The sequence below is a fragment of the Capra hircus genome, chromosome 25 (genome assembly GCF_001704415.2).
Source record: "Capra hircus breed San Clemente chromosome 25, ASM170441v1, whole genome shotgun sequence".
In the NCBI taxonomy this organism is placed as follows: domain Eukaryota; kingdom Metazoa; phylum Chordata; class Mammalia; order Artiodactyla; family Bovidae; genus Capra; species Capra hircus.
Genome location: NC_030832.1, coordinates 25,243,853 through 25,261,772, shown reverse-complemented (window position 1 = coordinate 25,261,772; position 17,920 = coordinate 25,243,853). Strand labels below are relative to the sequence as shown.

General features: G+C 52.8%; 1 protein-coding gene across 1 annotated transcript in view; it reads left to right on the top strand.

The window, feature by feature from the left end:
* GSG1L (GSG1 like) overlaps positions 1 to 17,920 on the top strand; it is a 255,208-nt gene extending 237,288 nt beyond the window's left edge. The window contains exons 6-7 of the mRNA XM_018041086.1: positions 2,184 to 2,254; positions 17,219 to 17,920. Coding sequence (XP_017896575.1) covers positions 2,184 to 2,254; positions 17,219 to 17,316 — 169 coding nt within the window. The 3' untranslated portion in view covers positions 17,317 to 17,920. The remainder of the gene's footprint in view (positions 1 to 2,183; positions 2,255 to 17,218) is intronic.

Below are 17,920 nucleotides of genomic sequence, written 5' to 3'. Positions count from 1 at the left end.
GTGGGGCCGTGGTGTCTGTCCTCCTGGTCATTCCCACCACCACTGGTCTGCCCATGGCCATGTAGAAAATTCTAGAACACAGAGATTCAGAGCTTCCAGTGAGCTGCCCGTTCATAGCAGAGCAGGACTCAGCCACGACCCCGCCTCCCTGCAGGGCCCAGGTCTCAGTTGTACCCAGAGCATCTCTTGCCCTCAGGGGTTTCCTGCCAGGGAGCACGGGGTGGGGGGCTAAGAGTCAGAGCTCTTGCCGTAACTGACATTGCTGTACACCCAAGCTTGCTTTTTGTGTGTGCTCGTGTGTTTTCATTTCAGTCTCCAGCAATTCATTGTTATTTTATTTTATTAAAAATTTAGTCCTAGGTAGATTGAAAATTAAGGGGGGAAAACCCAGCCCTTTATCAGATGGTTTGGTTGAGACCTCTCCGAGTTGTCCCCAGCCCAGCAAGTGATTTCTAACTGGCAAGTTTTCTCATATATTGACTACTGAACTCTGGGCCTCTTAGCAACAAGGTCTGGGTGTCCAGGAAGGGGGGTACCATGCCAGGCACAGTGGCTCTCTCCTGAAACACAAGCTCCAAGGTAACTGAGAGCAAAGCGAAGAACAGAGGGATGATGTCAAGACGCAGGGCCACAGAGAAGGCTTGGAGGTGCCTGCAGTGTGTGCCTTAGGACGTGCAGTGCTGGTTGGAATTGTTTCTACTTCAGGGGACTAGGTTAGATTTGTCTAAAGGCACTGCTCAGCGTAAAGAATCTGCCTGCAGTGCAGGAGACCTAGGAGATGTGGGTTCGATCCCTGGGTCAGAAAGGCCCCCTGGAGAAGGAAATGGCAAGCCTCTCCAGTGTTCTTGCCTGAAAAATCCCATGGACAGAGGAGCCTGGCGGGCGACAGTCCGAGGCGTTGCAAAGAGTTGAACATGCACGTGTGCGTGTGCATGCATGCACACGCACGCGTGCACACACAAAGGCACAGCACATGACTGGGCCTCGTGGAGCTCTGGGATGTATTTGGGTTACACATGGGTGAGCGCCGTGTGGGCATATGGACCTGCCCGTTCTCCGACTCTGTCTTCAGTGGGATGGGGGCAAGGGTCTAGATCTGGAGCCGTGTTGGAGAGTCTGCAGTTGCCTCCTCTCTGACCCTGGTCACCCTCTGCCCTGTGCTTGTCGCCCATCCCCGGCTTTGCCAGTCCCTCTGGAACTGCAGTGAACTTCGGATGCCAGAGGAGAAATTCTCACAGCTGTTGGTAGGAAAGAGAATTGTGGCAGACGTCGGAAGACCAGGGCTTTGTTTCTATGTAGACATATCTATGGGAGTTGTTTTAATTTAGTTAAGGAAAGTGACACAGCTAATCAAAGTCTTTTGCCCACAAATCAGAACATAGAGGTAAATTCAAAAAGAAGGCTTTCCAGGAGTGGGGAAAGATTAAAGAAATAAAAGGCTTCAGATTTAACCCCTTTATTCTCATTATCTGGGGTCAGTCACCGTTAACCTTTTGGTATTCGTTCTGCCAAGTAATGCTTTGTGCATATCAGTGTGTAATTTGATCAATGAGTGGGTTTTTTCACTGCGCTGGGTCTCCGTTGCTGCCCGAGGGCTTTCACTAGTTGCGGCAAGCAGGGGCTCCTCTCCAGCTGCGGTGCACGGCTTCTCATGGTGGTGGATTCTCTCGGTGCAGAGCGTGGGCTCTAGAGCGTGGGTTCAGCAGTCCCGGTGCACCGGTTTGGTTGCCCCGCGGCATGTGGAGTCTTTCTGGACCAGGAATCCATCCGGTGTCCGCTGCATTGGCAGGCGGATTCTTAGCCCCTGGACCACCCGGGAAGCCTTAGTGTGTAACTTTTCAAACACACTGCACACGTGCTTTTGTCATGTACCATTTGCACGTGATTCAGCATCTTTTTGTGAGAGCGCATAGGCTTGCATCCCTATTCTGCCTCCAGTTTATCAGCTGAATGGCACCCGATAGGTCACGTCACCTTTCGATACCTCAGTTTCTTCATCAGTCAAATGGAGGAATGATGCCCATCTCACAGGGCCGCAGGAAGGATCCCACAGGGCGATGGTGCCAAGTTGCTTTGCCACGTGTTCTCCGGGGTGGGGGGGTGCTACACTTTTCCAGGTCCTGGGTCTCTGCCAGCTCAGCCTGATCTTTCTTACGCCAGCTTTTGGCTTCTTTTCTTTCCAGGATGGAGAAGGGGGACGGGCACGAGGAGGAGGACTTTCGCTTGGATTGCCGCCACGAGAGATACCCCGCCCGTAAGTGGCCTCAGCTGCAGGAGCTGGCACTGCGGATTCGTAGGCTGTCTGAGAAGAGAGGACCCTGGAGACGGGCCAGGCCGACCTCTCCCTGCGCCCCTGCATTTCCCCCTAGACACACGCTGTAGAGGGTGAAACTGAGGCTGTGGGCAAGCAGAGCAAGCCTTCTGCGTGCAGCAGCCACAGCCCTTGCAATGGGGTTGCAATGCTAAGGCAGCAAGAGGAACACTGCGTACCTTAAAGACAAGCAGGGGAGCCACAGTTCCGTGCAGGCCGGGTTCACCATGGGCTCAAAGGGACAGGAGCTCTGGGGTGGAACTAGCCAAATCAGGGGAGTCTCAGGTCCCAAGATCTGTTTGAGCCGAGAATGCTCCCGGAAGCTCAGAAGGCTTCACTATATAGGACAGACTCTAGGGCTCCTGTGCAGAAAACAAATGTCAGAAAGCAAAAGAGAGGGCAAAAGAGGAAGGCTTTGCTCTGGACAGAAAAGAAAAGAGCTGATACAAGATTAAAGGGGCAGAGTCTCATCTGAGCCTGCTGCTTGCCCACCTTGTGCTCCCTGCCCACCCAACTCTGTACTAAGGACTGTTTTTTTGCCTGATCTCCTGTTCTTGCTGACCACCAACCCCGACAGCCAGGAGTATTATCCACACTTTGCAGAAAGGAGGGCTCAGAGAGGCGGAGCCACTTGCCAAAGGTCACACAGCTTAGCTAGTCGGTGGCAGGACTGTTAGAGCAGATGCTCATATGTCTCAGACCTGTTAGGAGACTACAGTGCCTCCCAGCTGCTTGTATCTGTATCTCTGTGCCTGGGAGCTTGCTCCACCTCTACCCGCAGAAGGCAGGAAGTGCACAAGGAGGCTGGCACATAGACACCCCGGCTCCCTCGCCCCTTAAGTAGGATCGCCTGGAGGTGTGTGATTTGCAGGATTACCTAAGTGTTACCAGTCTAGGGGCTTCCCGGTGGCTCAGTGGTAAAGAATCCACCTACCAGTGCACGAGACGAAGGAGACACAAGTTTTGTCCCTGGCTCAGAAAGATCCCCTGAAGGGGGAATTGACAACCTGCTCCAGTATTCTTGCCTAGGAAATTTCATGGACAGAGGATCCTGGCTGGCTGCAGTCCATGGGTCACAGAGGGTCAGACACGACTGAGTGGCTAACACACAGCATCATGCCTAACAGCCGCCTGGGCTGGCCACCTTCCCTCCCTGGGCCACGCTCCCCCTCTGCCAAGGCTGGCGGCACCTCTGAGGTGTCTCCCTTTTGCTCTGATTCCTATCTCAGGATCTGCTTCTGGGGAGCCTGAACAAGATGGCAGAAATTTAAACTCAGGTCTGTCTGACCGCACCCTCTGTGATCCTAGTAACTGAGTGAGGAATGGCTCTGATGGGAGAAAGAAGACGGAGGCGGGTGAAGGAACCTGGGAGGAGACCTGGTTGGTGAGGAGGAGAGGGTCTGGTCTCCATGCTGAAGGAAGAGGCTCCTGGGGGAAGCACCAGTCCAGGAAGGTGGTCAGAATGCTAACTGCTTGCCTGAGGAACTAGAGTGTGCGGTGGGCGCATATACTGTGGTTTCATGTCAGGTGTCAGGATGGAGGGCTTCCTGGAGGAAGAAGTCAGGAACCAGGGCACGGAGGTGGCTGGGAAGTGTTATCTCCTCTGATAACAGAGGAGAGCAGGAAGCACATGCTAGAGATGGGCTAAGAGCCCTGGCATGTTCAGAGCCCCACCCCAGAGCACCACCAACTCTCTGCTTGGATCTAGCATTGCCCCCTCCCAGGGGGGCCCTGCAGAGCAGGCAGGAAGCCCTGGGTGGAAAGAGGTCTTGGGGCTTGTCTTGGGGGCAACTGGGGAGACAGGAGGAGGAAAGGCCAGATCCCTGAGGCCTGAGGATGGAAGAAAGAGCTAAAGGAGTGTCTGGCCCTGAATGCAAGCCCTGGGATGGAGAGTAGGGACAGCCAGGCTCAGGGGAGCCACAGAAGCCCTGCACCCCCAGCCCAGCCCCGGCACCCACTTCACCTCCCAAGCATCAGATGCATTCCCCGGGTCAACAGCCCGTGGAGAATTCCTTCTTTTGTGCCCCCAACAAATACTGAGCTGTGCAGGCCCTCCATCTTGGCGCTAGAGATGCAACCAGAAGCCAGATCAGACAAAGCCCCTGCCTGTGAGGCAGGGTGTCTAGAGGAGAGAATCAAGTGAGATGTGAACTCAGAAACACATAAGACCATCTTAAGAGCTAAGGAACGTGATGATAAAGCTTGTTCCAGGAGACCCCTTTAGAGCCACCTCTTTGAGGAGCAGCTGGAACGGGGACTTAAGGAGTGAGAAGGAGTCAGCCAAAGAGCCTTCTGGGCAGAGGGGCGGCAGGTGCCAAGTCCCCAGGGCAGGGACAGCCAGCCCTGGAGGCCTCGTGGCTGGGGTGAGGAGAGCAATGGGGAGGTGGGGATGGATGGCGGGCGGGGGGATGGGGCTGGGGGACCCAGGAGGTGGGACCATGCGAAAGAGTTGGCTCTGCAGTGGGGAGCCCAGGGGCATTTTGAGCAGGGAAGAGACGTACCCAGGTGATTCTTCTTTTTTTTTTGGTATTTATTTTTTTATTTGGCTGCACCTTGTCTTATTGTGGCACATGGGATCTTAAGTCGTGGCATGCAGACTCTTAGTTGTACCATGAGGGCTGTTAGTGGCCGAATGTAGAGTCTAGTTCCCTCACCAGGGATTGAACCCAGTCCCCCTGCATTGGGAAATGAGGAGTCTGAGCTAGTGGGCCACCTGGGAAGCCCCTTACCCAGGTTATTTATCTGTATCTACATCATCTTTATCCATACCCATATCTACCCATCCTCCTTCTATCCATCTGCACTGTGGGAAAAAGGACGGAAGGGGAGGAAGAGAGAGACCAGGAGAACAGCTTGGATGCCGTCGCCATCATCCCAGGAGTGGTGGTGGCCTGACCTGCGGCAGCAGAGAGAAAAGTGGGCGAATTCAAAAACCTTTTGCTGGAAGGGTTGTCAGAGTGCCTGTTTGTGTTCCTCCAGAGCAGATCCCAAGATGAAGATTCAACAGCAAGTGCCTTATGTGGGGCATCCCAGAAAATGCAAATAGGCGCCGGGCAGGCAGGCTCAGCAGGGAAAGGCAGGCGGCAAGTGAAAGTCACCTTCCAAGTGGTCATCAGCAGAGCCTCTGCTGGAGGACTCGGGGAGCCAGGGCAGAGCACGTGGTCCGAGTTATCCCCCGAGCCATGACAGTAGCTGTCCTTGGGCATTGTGTGAGGGCTGCTGGAGTGCGGTGGGGTGAGGTGCATGAATCTCCTGGGGTGGATTGGAGGAAGTCTCCACAGGAGCTGAGCAACATGCTTCACTTGGGGGGAGTGGGCGCCCACAACATCAGCTTGTCTGATTGGAGGTGACGGATGGGTCGGGAACCTAGGATATGCTCGGAAGTTTCAAGTCAGCCATCAAGGGTCAGATGTCACCCACTGATGGAAACGGAGAGGATGAGTTTGAGGGGGATGCAATGATATGGCATCTGTGTCAAGTTTTAGGGGTGTGTAGGGTTGAGAACAGAGACAGTTGAAGCTGGGGGACTGCTGAGATGGTCTAGAATCATGTAGGGTGGGGAGAGATGGAAAGGCCACGAGGTCCTAACACCCTGGGGCTCAAAGAGAACCATGGAAGGGCTTCTCTGGTAGTCCAGTGGTTAAAACTCTGGGCTTCCTATGCAGGGGCCGTATGTTTGATCCCTGGCCAGGGGACACCCACGTGCTGTGTGGGATCGCCAATTAATAAATAAAATAAAATCACTGTAAAAAATTAGGTAGCTTTTAAAAAGGGGATGAGAAGCAGGGAAGCTGGTGGAGAAGGGGCTGCGGCTACCAGAGGTTTGTCAAACCCCAGCTTCTTGGGGAAGAAAGGAACCGTGGACCCCACAGTGCCTCTGCCAGGCGTGCCTTTCATCAGGCAGCCAAGCTAGTGGATTGGCTGTCTTTCCCCTGGGACCAGTGGAGGCTCTGGGGACTCAGAGTTCAAGCAGTGAGATAGAGAAAGACCCGGTCTGCTGTTGGAGCTGAGGGCAGGGGCAGCAGAGCGTGGGCAGGATGCTGGCTGGAGGGCCCTGGTCACTTTTATTGTCCTGAAATGGGCTGTCTGTGGCCACGTGAAAGTCATTGATTCACTCATGTATTCCACAAATCTTTGCTAAAGATGCTTCTCTGGGCTGGGTGTCGCATGCTGGGCTCTGGAACATGGAGGTGAAGAAGGCGAGTCTGGGCCCAGGAGCTCCCAAAGCTCTGCTGTATTGCTGGCCAGAGCTACCGTGGGGTCAGCGCAGCCACTGTGACAGCAGAGGCCAGGTGCCTCACCCTGCGGAGGGAGGGAGGGGTGGAGAAGAGGAAAGAGAGGGGTGCTTAGTCTCCGGGTGTTCCAGCTTGGTTGAATTCTGCAGCTATAATGATGATACTTGATGAGGAAAACAGCCAAGCGGAAGAGCTCCATCAGCCCCACCAGGTCTGATGACAACATCTCACCCTTGTGGATGCTCTGAGGACTTTACGTTGATCCTCTCCCTCTCATCTAACCCCAAACATATGTAAGAGTTGGATCATAAAAAAATCTGAGCGCTGAAGAATTGATGCTTTTGAACTGTAGTGTTGGAGAAGACTCTTGAGACTCCCTTGGACTGCAAGGAGATCAAACCAGTCCATCCTAAAGGAAATCAGTCCTGAGTGTTCATTGGAAGGATTGATGTTGAAGCTGAAGCTCCAATACTTTGGCCACCTGATGCGAAGAACTGACTCACTGGAAAACACCCTGATTCTGGGAAGACTGAAGGCAGGAGGAGAAGGGGGTGACAGAGGGTGAGTTGGTTGGATGGCATCACCGACTCAATGGACGTGAGTTTGAGCAAGCTCCAGGAGTTGGTGATGAACAGGGAAGCCTGGCATGCTGCAGTCCATGGGGTCACAGTCAGACACGACTGAGCTACTGAACTGAACTGAACAGATAGACCCGTTTTACAGACAGGGAAAGTGAGGCCCAGGGAGGTTATGGTTGTGCCAGGAAGAGGACGTGTGCCCAGCCTGTCTGGTTCCAGAGCCCATACCCCGAGTCATCAGGGATGGGCTGCCACGTGTCAGTCAGTGGCTCCACATGTCGGGCATACCCCATGCATACCCCAGGCAGCCTTTGGGGTGCAAGGCCCAGCCACAATGGACTGGGTCCTCACATGGGTCATGGGCTAGAGAGCAGCCTGATACCACCATCCAGGGAAATGACGCCATCTGCAGAATGCGGCCTCTTAGCTGCTGGTGGACTTTGGGCCAAGGAAATGTTTTGGAAAGGCCTGGACCTGTTTTGCGATATTTCTGTGCTGAGCAACTGTTCAGATCTGGTGGTGGACTGACTCCTCGGCAGGAGGCATGGGGAAGGAGTGCCAGGGAGCCCGCGTTATTGAACACTTACTGAGTGCGGGTTCTGCTGAACGCTTCATAGCCGTTGCCACAGCCCTGGGAAGGAAGGGTGGCTGTTCTTACTGTATAGACGGCGAGACGGACGCTCTGAGGTATGGATTGACTTTGTCAAGATTTCTGGTGGGATCTCTGGGCAGGATGGGTCAGCTTGGCACATAACTCTTTCCCTTTATCTTGGGAACCAGGCGGTTCCTGCTCTGGCCCCCAAACTCCTCACCTCATCTCTTCCCTCTCTCCCCTGCCTCAGTTGGCTGAGGCATGGCCTTTCTCTTTCTAGAACAAGCAAAATGCATTCCCCACCCCCCACCCCAGGACCTTTGCACATGCTCTTCTCACCATCTGGAATGCTCTTCCTCTAAATCTTTGCTTGGCTGGCTTTGTTTTCTCTGTAATCTCAGCTGAAGGCCACTCCTCAGAGAAGCTCCCCTAACCTGCACCAGCTTCCCCTGTCAACATTGTATCACTTGTGTCTTCACTGTGTCTGTACCTCTCTGAAATTATATTTACACACCTGGTTCTGGTTCTGTTGCCTTTCTCTGCTGGGTTCCATGAGATTAGGCACCCTGTCTCTTCTTAATGAATATTTATCAATTAATTAATATTCATATTAGTTAATAATATAATAGTGTGTGTGTGCTCAGTCACTTCAGTTGTGTCCAACTCATTGTGGACACACAATGGGCTGTATCCCGTCAGGCTCCTCTGTATCCTCCAGGCAAGAATACTGGAGTGGGTTGCCGTGCCCTTCTCCAGGGGATCTTCCCAACGCAGGGATCAAACCTGCCTCTCTTGTGTCTCCTGCATTGCAGGCAGATTCTTTACCCACTGAGCCACCTGGGAAGCCCAATATATAATAATACAATTAATTAATGTATCATTGCTTTTTGGCTGTGCTGGGTCTTGGTTGCTGCGCGCAAGCTTTCTCTAGGTGTGGCGAGCAGGGGCTACTCTCTAATTGCATTGTGCAGGCTTCTCTTTGCGATGGCCCCTCTTGTTGCAGAGCACAAACTCTAGGTGCCCGGGCTTCGGTATTTGCAGCTCGAGGGCTCTAAAGCACAGGCTCAGTAGTTGTGGCACATGGGCTTATTTGCCCTGAGGCGTGTGGGATCTTCCCAGACCAGGGATTGAACCCGTGTCCTTTGCATTGGCAGGTAGATTCTTAATCACTGGACCACCAGGGAAATCCTAGGCACCTTATCTTCTGTTTTGTTCACACCTGTATCCTGAGAGCCTGGAACAGTGCATGGCACACAGTCGGTGCTGAATTACTGCTTTAAACCTCTCATTTTCTCGCACTGTATCCCACTTGAGAACTCCCTTTTATATAAACAGTTATGTGAACTTTTGCTTTTCTTAACTGTTCTAAAAGTTGCTATTTTTTTCTGGGGCTACTATGATATAGATTCTGCCACATTTTTTTTTTTTTTTCTGAGCAAAGTGGTTTTGAAACCTACCTCTGGGGCTCTGCAGTGCCACCAGCTAGCTCAGGAGCTCTTCAGATGTGACATTTCATGGAGGCGATGCTGCCATATGGTCCAGGTGTTTGCGTCTTCCTTTTAGGGGCAACTGGGGTTTGCAGCTGATTGCAGCTGTCAAGTTCAATGCCCGAGACAAGCTTCTGACTTTGCCAGGTGTGTCTGCGAGGCTGGGCTGGCTGAGAGGCTGTCACTCGCCGGGTACAGAGGTGGCTTTTGAGAGCTCTGTCTAGACGTGTCTCTGCCGCCGCTGCCCTCAGAATAGCAGAGGGAATTTCAAGGAAGACTTTTCTGGTCTCAGAGCAACTTGGCATTTTTATTAGATCAAAATCAGATCCAATGTAGTACTGCCTGACTTGGCTTCTTTTATTAAAATGGAAACAGACAATATTTCTGAAATAAATATCAATGCCAACTTGCTGGGCACACAGCTTGCAGATTTCTGAGACCCTGGCACTGAGGTAGAGAGAGCCAAGCCAATGCCAGTATCAGAATCCCCTGGAAGGCTCCTTGCAACACGGATTTCCCAGTCCCGCCCCAGAGTTTCTGGCTTCTTGGAATGCAGATTCCCGGGCCCCGCTGGCGTTTCCAGCTGAGGAGGGTGGAGCCTGGAATCCTGCATTTCCAGGGCTGCTGCCTCTGCTGCTCCATGGACCAGACTCTGAGCAACACTTCGCCCCGGGCTCCCACCAGGAGGGAGTCTTCATCTCGTCACCCACTAGGCTTCCCTGGTGGCTCAGATGGCAAAGAATCTCTGCAATGCAGGAGACCTGTGTTCAGTCCCTGGGTTGGGAAGATCCCCTGGAGAAGGAAATGGCAGCCCAGTCCAGTATTCTTGCCTGGAGAATCCCATGGACAGAGGAGCCTGGCGGGCTACAGTTCATTGTGTTGCAGAGTCGAACATGAGTGAAAGGACTATCACTCACTCACTGGGCTGTTCAGCAGCTTCTGGGTGGAAATTGCTGCTTCTGGGGTCATGTCTCTTCCCATCCATCCCCCAAAGACACAACCTGAATCATATCTTCTTCACCCCCTCCCAGCCCAAACCCTCCAATGAGAGCATCCTTGGTGGGGTGGGTGTCAGGCCTGTACCGACTCCTCCCAGACATTCCCCCAGAAGCCTTCTCCCACCATCCCACCCCTGCTTCAGGTTTCTTTCAGTCACTCAGCACTCTCGGAATCCTTCTCTGCTAACTCTCTCCCCACTGGAATGGAAATGTCAGGAGGACGGGGACCTTATCACCACATTCGTGCCTGGAACAGGGTTGGTCCTCAGGACCTTTCCAGTGAATGGTCCAGCTCACTTCATCCTCATAAGTTCCTTGGATTTCAAGCAACAGTGTTATTTTTCTTGGCTCACAAGTCTGGGTGACTCCAAGCTCAAGCTGGGTCATTGTTCTTCTTTATGTCCATTGTTGCCCCCCTTAGTTCGGGGCAGGCCAGGAATCTGCATCAGGTAAGTCTGATGATGCAGAAGAAACCCCAGGTACAGGAGGAACCCTGTACTCCCTGGGGGGCTGTCACTTCCACCTGGCACCCAGCATCTTTGCAGTTGCAGCCCTCTGCTCCGTATCCCTCCAGCCCTGTGTGCCGGGCTTTCCAACCTTACAGACCATCTTGCCTTCCTCCAGCCACCATCGCTATGCTTTTCACGCCTCCAAAAAGCCTCATTTACCTGCCAACAACCTATTTCACACTCTGTTCCTTCTGCCTGAAGTGACCTGCTCCCTGCCTCCATTTGGCCAAAACAAAAAAAAAAAACAAAAAAAACCCTACCAGTGGAATTTTGAGCTTCATGGGGCTTTCCAAGTCTAGCTCAGATGTCCAGGAGTAGCTAGCAATCAACCCCCTCTCCAGTCCCAACAGAGGAGGTTGTGTTCACCTCTACATTTCCCTGCCCTGCCTTTTGAATAGATGAGGGAGAGGTTTACAGTGGTTACAAGCCCAGCCTCTAGAGTGAAGCTGCTTAGGTTCAAATTCCAGGGGTCAAACCTCAAGGATGTAACCTGTCTGGACCTGGGTTTCATCTGTATGATGGGCATAGTGATGGCACCTAACTTCCATTTCTGAGGATCGCATGAGTCAATGAACGCAGGGCACAGTGAGTGGCTCCCTGGCACAGTGAGGACTGGAGGAGTGTTTTCTCCTGTCATCTCTCTCTCTTTTTAAATTGACTTCTGGCTGCACTGGGTCTTCGTTGCTTCACTCGGGTTTTTCTCTGTTTGTGGTGAGCAGGAGCTGCTTTCTAGTTGTGGGGCACAGGCTTCTCATTGCAGTGGCTTCTCTTGTTGCAAAGCACAGGCTCCAGAGCTCGGGCTCAGTAGCTGGGCTGCATGGGCTTAATTGCTCCTCGGCATGTGGGATCTTCCCAGACCAGGAATCAAACCTGTGTCCGCTGCGCAGGCAGATGGAGTCTTATCCACTGCACCACCAGGGCAGTCCTGCTCTTGTCATCTCTTCCCCCTCACTAGGCTGTGAGCATTCACTCCTGCCTCCAGACCCAGCACCCAGTGGGGAGGCTGACACACAGTAGGTGCTCAACAAACAAGGAAACGAAGGAATCAGTGGCTCTGGGGAGAGGTGGCAGGTTCCGTGGACTCAGCCTGATCCCAAGAGTGGAAAAGAGATGAAGAGAATGTTCTGACCAGAAACGGTCAGTCCCTAGAAGATAGACTCGAATGAAGAGAGGGATGGAATTCCATTTGATCTCCTAGGACAAGCCACTTCCAAAGCAGACCGGAAAACCCAGCCTTCCCCTGCAGCAGGAATCCCACACAAATCTGCTCTTCTTCCCTAGTCCTCCATCGTTTATTCTTTCAACAAATCTATGGTCTCAGCACTGTGTGTGAAATTGTGCTGGGTGCTGGGGACACGGTGATGAATAAAAGCAGAGCTAGTCTGTGTCCTTGTGTTGTATACAGCCTAGAAAAGGAAAATGGAAGGAAACAAGTGAACAGATATTACCAAATATGATAGAGTCTCAGAAGCACCCTCAGGGTCGAGATTGACAGAGCAGGGTTGACTTGGAGAGGCAGTCAGGGTGGCCGTGGAGGAGGAGTGATGACATCACTGGCTGGGAGGGTATCCAAACCAGACAGCTCAGTGCCAACCTTGATCCATCTCCCTATCTCTCTCCCACATCCTATATCTGTCTGGAGGTAAGAGTTCCAGATTGGGCAGCCGGGACAGTAGGCTCTGGATATGACCCATGAGTCCTGGGGAGAGTAAGTCAGCACCTTGGACAGCGGGTGGTGCAGTCCATCTGGCTCTTCTGTATCAGGCGCGGCTCCTTTGGGGGTCAAGAATGCCAACACCAGACATCTCCCCACCCTCACTGATCCCTTTACCAGCTTCAGAGCACCCTGGACAAGTCACTTCCCCTCTGATTGTCCCCATTTCCCTATCTGCACATTGGTGATGCCATTCTTGGTCTTGAAGGACCCTTCCAACCCAATGAATTTGTTTTGGAACAGTGATTACAATTTCATACATTTCAACAGAGCTAAGAGCTGATCTCTTGGGATCTCAGTGCCTTGGGGAATTTCGAGATGGTGATTCCCCACTGAGGGATTGAGATGTTAGGACTGGAAAAGACCAAATGTTTTAAAAAGTTCATGTTTGATATCTCGACTAAAAAGAGAAAACAAATCACAACTTCTGAGAACCTCCTATGGGTTGACTGCTATGCTGGGAGGTTCCAAGAGGATTTAAAACACAGTACTTGTGGCCAACCGTCTGGATGAGGCCTTGGACAAATCTCTTCCCACCTATGGACCTTGGCTTGCTCATCTGTGAAGAAAAGTGGCTGAACCTCAACCCCCTCTATCCTGAGCATTTTGTTATTTTTACATCTATCTGAGGTTGCATAATGGAGGGCTTCTAGCAGGGGGGCTTGCTGGGTCTGCTGATGCCTTTACAACTAACATCCATTTGCAGGCCCAGAGAGGTGAAGCCACTTGTCAAAAGTCAAACAGCTTAAAAAACAAACAAACAAACAAAGTCGCTCAGCTTGTTATTGGCGAAGCCTCGATTTGAACCTTTGATGATTGGACTCCAAATACGGTTCACCCCTGCCCCATGAGCCTGTACCCAAAAGAGGAGAGAGGCAGAGCTGAGAGCATCTCAAATGTACAGAGAAAATGTCCATTTTATCCGGGAAGATGGGAAGAGCCTAGGCTTCCAGTGCAGGGATCACTCCATCCTCCTCCTGAGTGGTTTCTTCATTTGTCAGCTCAGGACTTGCTCTGGGCCCAGCCAGCTGCTGGGGGCTGCAGGCTCTAGGATGGAGCAGAATCATTCCCCGCCAGCACTGAGTCTCCCCAGGTTAGTGGCAGAGACCTTGCCAACAGAAAGTGACAATCACAGGGAGAGAACAGTGTGCAGCCTGTGTACGGGTGCAGAGGTCCATGGAATGCTTTGCAGAGGAGGGATTTGGGTGAGGACCCAGGGTCTCAACAGCCAGAGGACAGCAGGGAGGAGCACATGGCCCAGGGACCAGAATGTGAAAAGCCATGGAACAGAGTCAGGCCAGGGAGCAGTGAGAGGTCAGAAATGGCTCCTGTGCACTGAGTCCAGCCTGAGAGATGCTGCTTGGCTCACAGGTGGTTTTAAATGGTTTAAAAGCCTTGTGTGCATGCTAAGTCGCTTCAGTCGTGTTCGACTTTTTGCGACCCTATGGACTGCAGCCCACCAGGCTCCTCTGTCCATGGGATTCTCCAGGCAGGAATACTCGAGTGGGTTGCCATGCTCTCCTCCAGGGGATCTTCCCAACCCAGCGGGAAGAAACTGTGACTTCTGTTACAGGCAGATTCTTTACCGCTGAGCCAGCAGGAAGCCCTTGAAAAGCCCTTTAAAATCACTTAGAAGCCAGGAGATTTGATTTCAAAATCCAGATTGTCAGTTTCTCTGAGTGTTTTGGAAGATCGGAGCTCACATTCCCTGGGGCAACAGTTGGCCAGAGCTAAGGAAAGGCTGCTTCTGACTGCTTCACCCAGTTATGTCATTGGTTTGGGCCCAGTAGACATGTTAGGGTGGATTACCTGATCTGTAACATACGGATTCCCCCTGGCCCCCGCCCCGGCTGGTGACTGACCCCAGTGTAAAGGGCCGCAGAGAAGGGAAGTGAGTGGGGAGTCATAGGTGATAGGCCAGTGGGGTGCATGGTGAGGACAGGGCTCCTCCCACTTTAAATGACTCTGGACCCCGAGCCTCTCCTAGTATCCAGGGAACAGGAAACTTGATTTTTGTCTTGGCCTCGCCGTGTGGCGTGCAGCCCTGAGCAAGGGTGCAGAGCTCTAACCACTAGACAGCCAGAGAATCCCCTGTATTTGATTTTTAAAGATACGTATTTATTTGCTTTGGGCTGCATCAGGTCTTGGCCGCAGCATGTGGGATCTTCTGGTTGCGGTGCTCAGGTTTCTCTCCAGTTGTGCCTTGGGCTCCAGGCTGCACAGCCTCTGCCGTTTACTTGCTCAGTCGTCTCCAACTCTTTGTGACCCCGTGGACTGCAGCCCGCCAGGCTCCTCTGTCCACGGGATTCTCCAGGCAAGAATACTGGAGAGGGTTTCCATGCCCTGCTCCTGGGGATCTTCCCGACCCAGGGCTCGAACCCCGGTCTCCTGCTTGTGGGAAGCAGGCTTAGTTGTCCTGCGGCACCTGGGATCTCAATTCCTCAGCCAAGGATCGAACCCACGTCCCCACACTGGAACCCACACTGAAAGGCAAATTCTTAAGACCAGCAAGGAAGTCCTAGGAAGCCTGATTTTGGCTCAAAGAAGGATAAGGATCATGGCCCCTCCTTTCCCTCAAAAACACATGATCACTTTCTGTTCCATCAAACTCTCCAAGGTTCTGCTAGTTGGCAATGGTAAGAGCAACTACAATCATTTCTAAATACTCATTTAGAAAAACAATCAAACCTTTCTGTACACCAAATATTTGCTTTTCGATTAAAAAAAAATCCCAACACCTATATCTTGGCAGCAAGCACTTTCAAAGAATGCAACTGTTTCAGCGACTGGGGCCAAAACAAATGTTTTTCCTAAGGCCAAATGATTCCAGAATGTTTGCCGAATGTTTGCCAAATGTTTCCCACCCCTTTTTTAAAATCTAGTAAAATTAGCAAAGCGCCAACATTAAAGAATATTAAAAACAGAAGAAAAGCCAAAGGAGGGGGGAGGAATGACGTGTGCACACTCCCCAGCATTGGCACAATCTTCCTCATCTTTGCCTGTTCCCTTCCTGCCTTTGTTAAGAGAAAGAATCTCCCAATAGTCAGAGCTGCTTTGGGGATGTAGGAAGAATAATGAGCTTCCCATCCTTAGAGGTGTGCAAGCAAGAATTCTTGGCATTAGCAGGAGTTTCTACCTCAAGGGGCTTGCTCTGAGGGATGTCTGACCCTAAAGGATGAGAAGTTATCTGAGCAAAACACATTAAAAAAAATATGCTGAAGTTTGGAATCAAGAAGAAATTAATTCAACCCAGCAGCAGTGTAGCTGTGAATCCTAAGGCAGCTGCTTATGCTGGCTGAGCCTCAGTTTCCTCATCTGTAAAATGGGTTCAGGCTTTTGAGGACAGAACCTAGCATGGTGTGTGGACTATACGTGCTCTGTTGCTGTTAGTTTTCTTCCTCGCCCTTCACACCCATCCCACTCACCATTCCAGGCAGTCTCTCCTCCCCATGTTCCTCTTTGTTCTCATCTTTCTGGTTCCAAGGAGTCACCATGGAATGTCCTCCAGGGATTGAGTCATCTCTCTCCTGGGCTAATGATCTCATAGAGACAGGGCTGGTGGAGCACCGTTCAGAGTGGGTGCTCTTAAGAGAAGGAGACCCCTGAGGCCAGAGAGAGGATGTCTGGAGGGCTTCCTGTAGGAGGAAAGATTTGAGCTGGGCTTTGAGGGTTCAGTTTGATAGCAGGTACAAGGACATTTTAAGCAGGTCCCAACTTGGAGATGGAAATGGTCTGGTGTGTTAGGAAGACACGAAGGTGGTGCTTGGATGAAGGCAGGGGAGCGAGCTTCTGAGAATCAAGAAAAAAGGAAGAGTGAGCATGCACATTGGATCAGATGAGCCTCCCAGCCCCTCCGCTTGCCCAGGTGGAGCAGAGGCTGTGGTCATAGAGGCTGCCCCCTGCCTTGGCCCAGGGAGCAGCTCAGGGCTGGCTTTGGGATGTCCACACACTCTCTTGCTCAAGTAAGCGTCAAGTAAGGGTCAAGTAAGGTCAGGGCTCTGGAGTCATCTACACTATTCTCCTAACCCTCCCATAGCGCCTTGAGCACATTGGGAGCATGCAGTGGACCCCAGGGAAGCCTGCTGGGGTCGGGGGGTGGTGGGAGACAGGGGAAGCCTTTGGGTGGGTGGAGGGTGGAAAGAGGGTGGGTGGATGGCTTGAGGGGTAGGTGAAGTGAGGGCAGGTGGGTGTGCAGTGTTGGTGGTTGGGCAGTGGGCAATATTAGATGAGAATGTCCGTGAGTTAAGGGCTGGAGACTTGACGTGTGGGTGCAGATGTGTTGGCAGGTTGGGAAGCAAACAAGTAGGTGGGTGAGGTGAAAAGTGGCCAGGTGGGTGGATGGGTGGGTGTTTTGGGTGGTGGGTAGATGTGTGTGTGGAGAGCAGGGCTGGTGGGAGTGTTCTGGGCTGCTGCGAGGATGGATGGGATGTTGGCGGGTGTGTGATGTGTGGACAGGTGGGAGATGCTTGACTGGGTATTAAGGCTCAGGGAGTCATGGTGGGGACAGTATGTGAGCGGAGTGGTGGGTATTTTGGTGGGTTGGTGAGTGGATGGCAGTGGGTGTTGGCAGGCGGATGTCTAGGTGTTGATGGACTGGTGGGCAGAGAGTGGGTGATGGGGGTGTGGCAGAGACGGAGAGTTGGGTAAGTGGATGGTGAGATGCTGAATGGAACAGTGAGTAGGGTAGAGAGCTGCGTGTGGGTGGACCGATGGGTGGCCGGGGAGTGGGAGGGGCGGTGGGGCATGGGTGGAGGAAGGCAGCCGTCAGCACTGACCACCCTGTCCCCTTGGCAGGACACCAGCCACACGTGGGAGATTCCTGGCCCCGGAGCTCTGCACACGAGGCAGCAGAGCTGAACCGCCAGTGCTGGGTCCTGGGGCACTGGGTGTGACCGTGAAGAGCCTGGTTCCAGACCTCGGGCCATCATCAGCACCAGCCCCCTGCCGCAGGATCACTGGTCTGGCACCTTTGGAACCTGGCCTGTGTGCTGTGAACTCAGCCAGCCTGTGTGGGAGACACATGGGCTGCCCTGCCCACAGCTGCCTGGGGCTCAGCGTCCTGGAATTGGGGCCAGGGCGCCTGAGGGGCTGCACAGGGCTGCGCAGTGCGACTTGGGGACAGCCACTCCTGCCTCCTGCCTCCGTCGTGTGCAGAGCCCTGCTGAGTGCAGCTGGGATGCTGAGAAGGACACGGACCGTGGCCGCTAAAAGGCTGGGACCCATGAGCCAGCCAGGAGGTCTCGGAGGTCCCCTGCAGGGGACAGGGAATGAATGGGGCTTCCTGAAAGAGGAGCTGTGGCCTTGGCCCCGCAGCGGGGGAGGGTCCCACTGCAGGCACACAGCAGGGACTCAATAAATGCTTGTTGGATCTCTTTTCTTGCTGTGTGTGGAGGCCAGTTGCTCTCTGGGCTGTGGCTGCCCCTTCGTGGCCCCACCCTATCAGGTCTCTAAGGAGCCTGAAGATGAGACAGCCCTGAGTGTGCTGGTCAGGGTTAG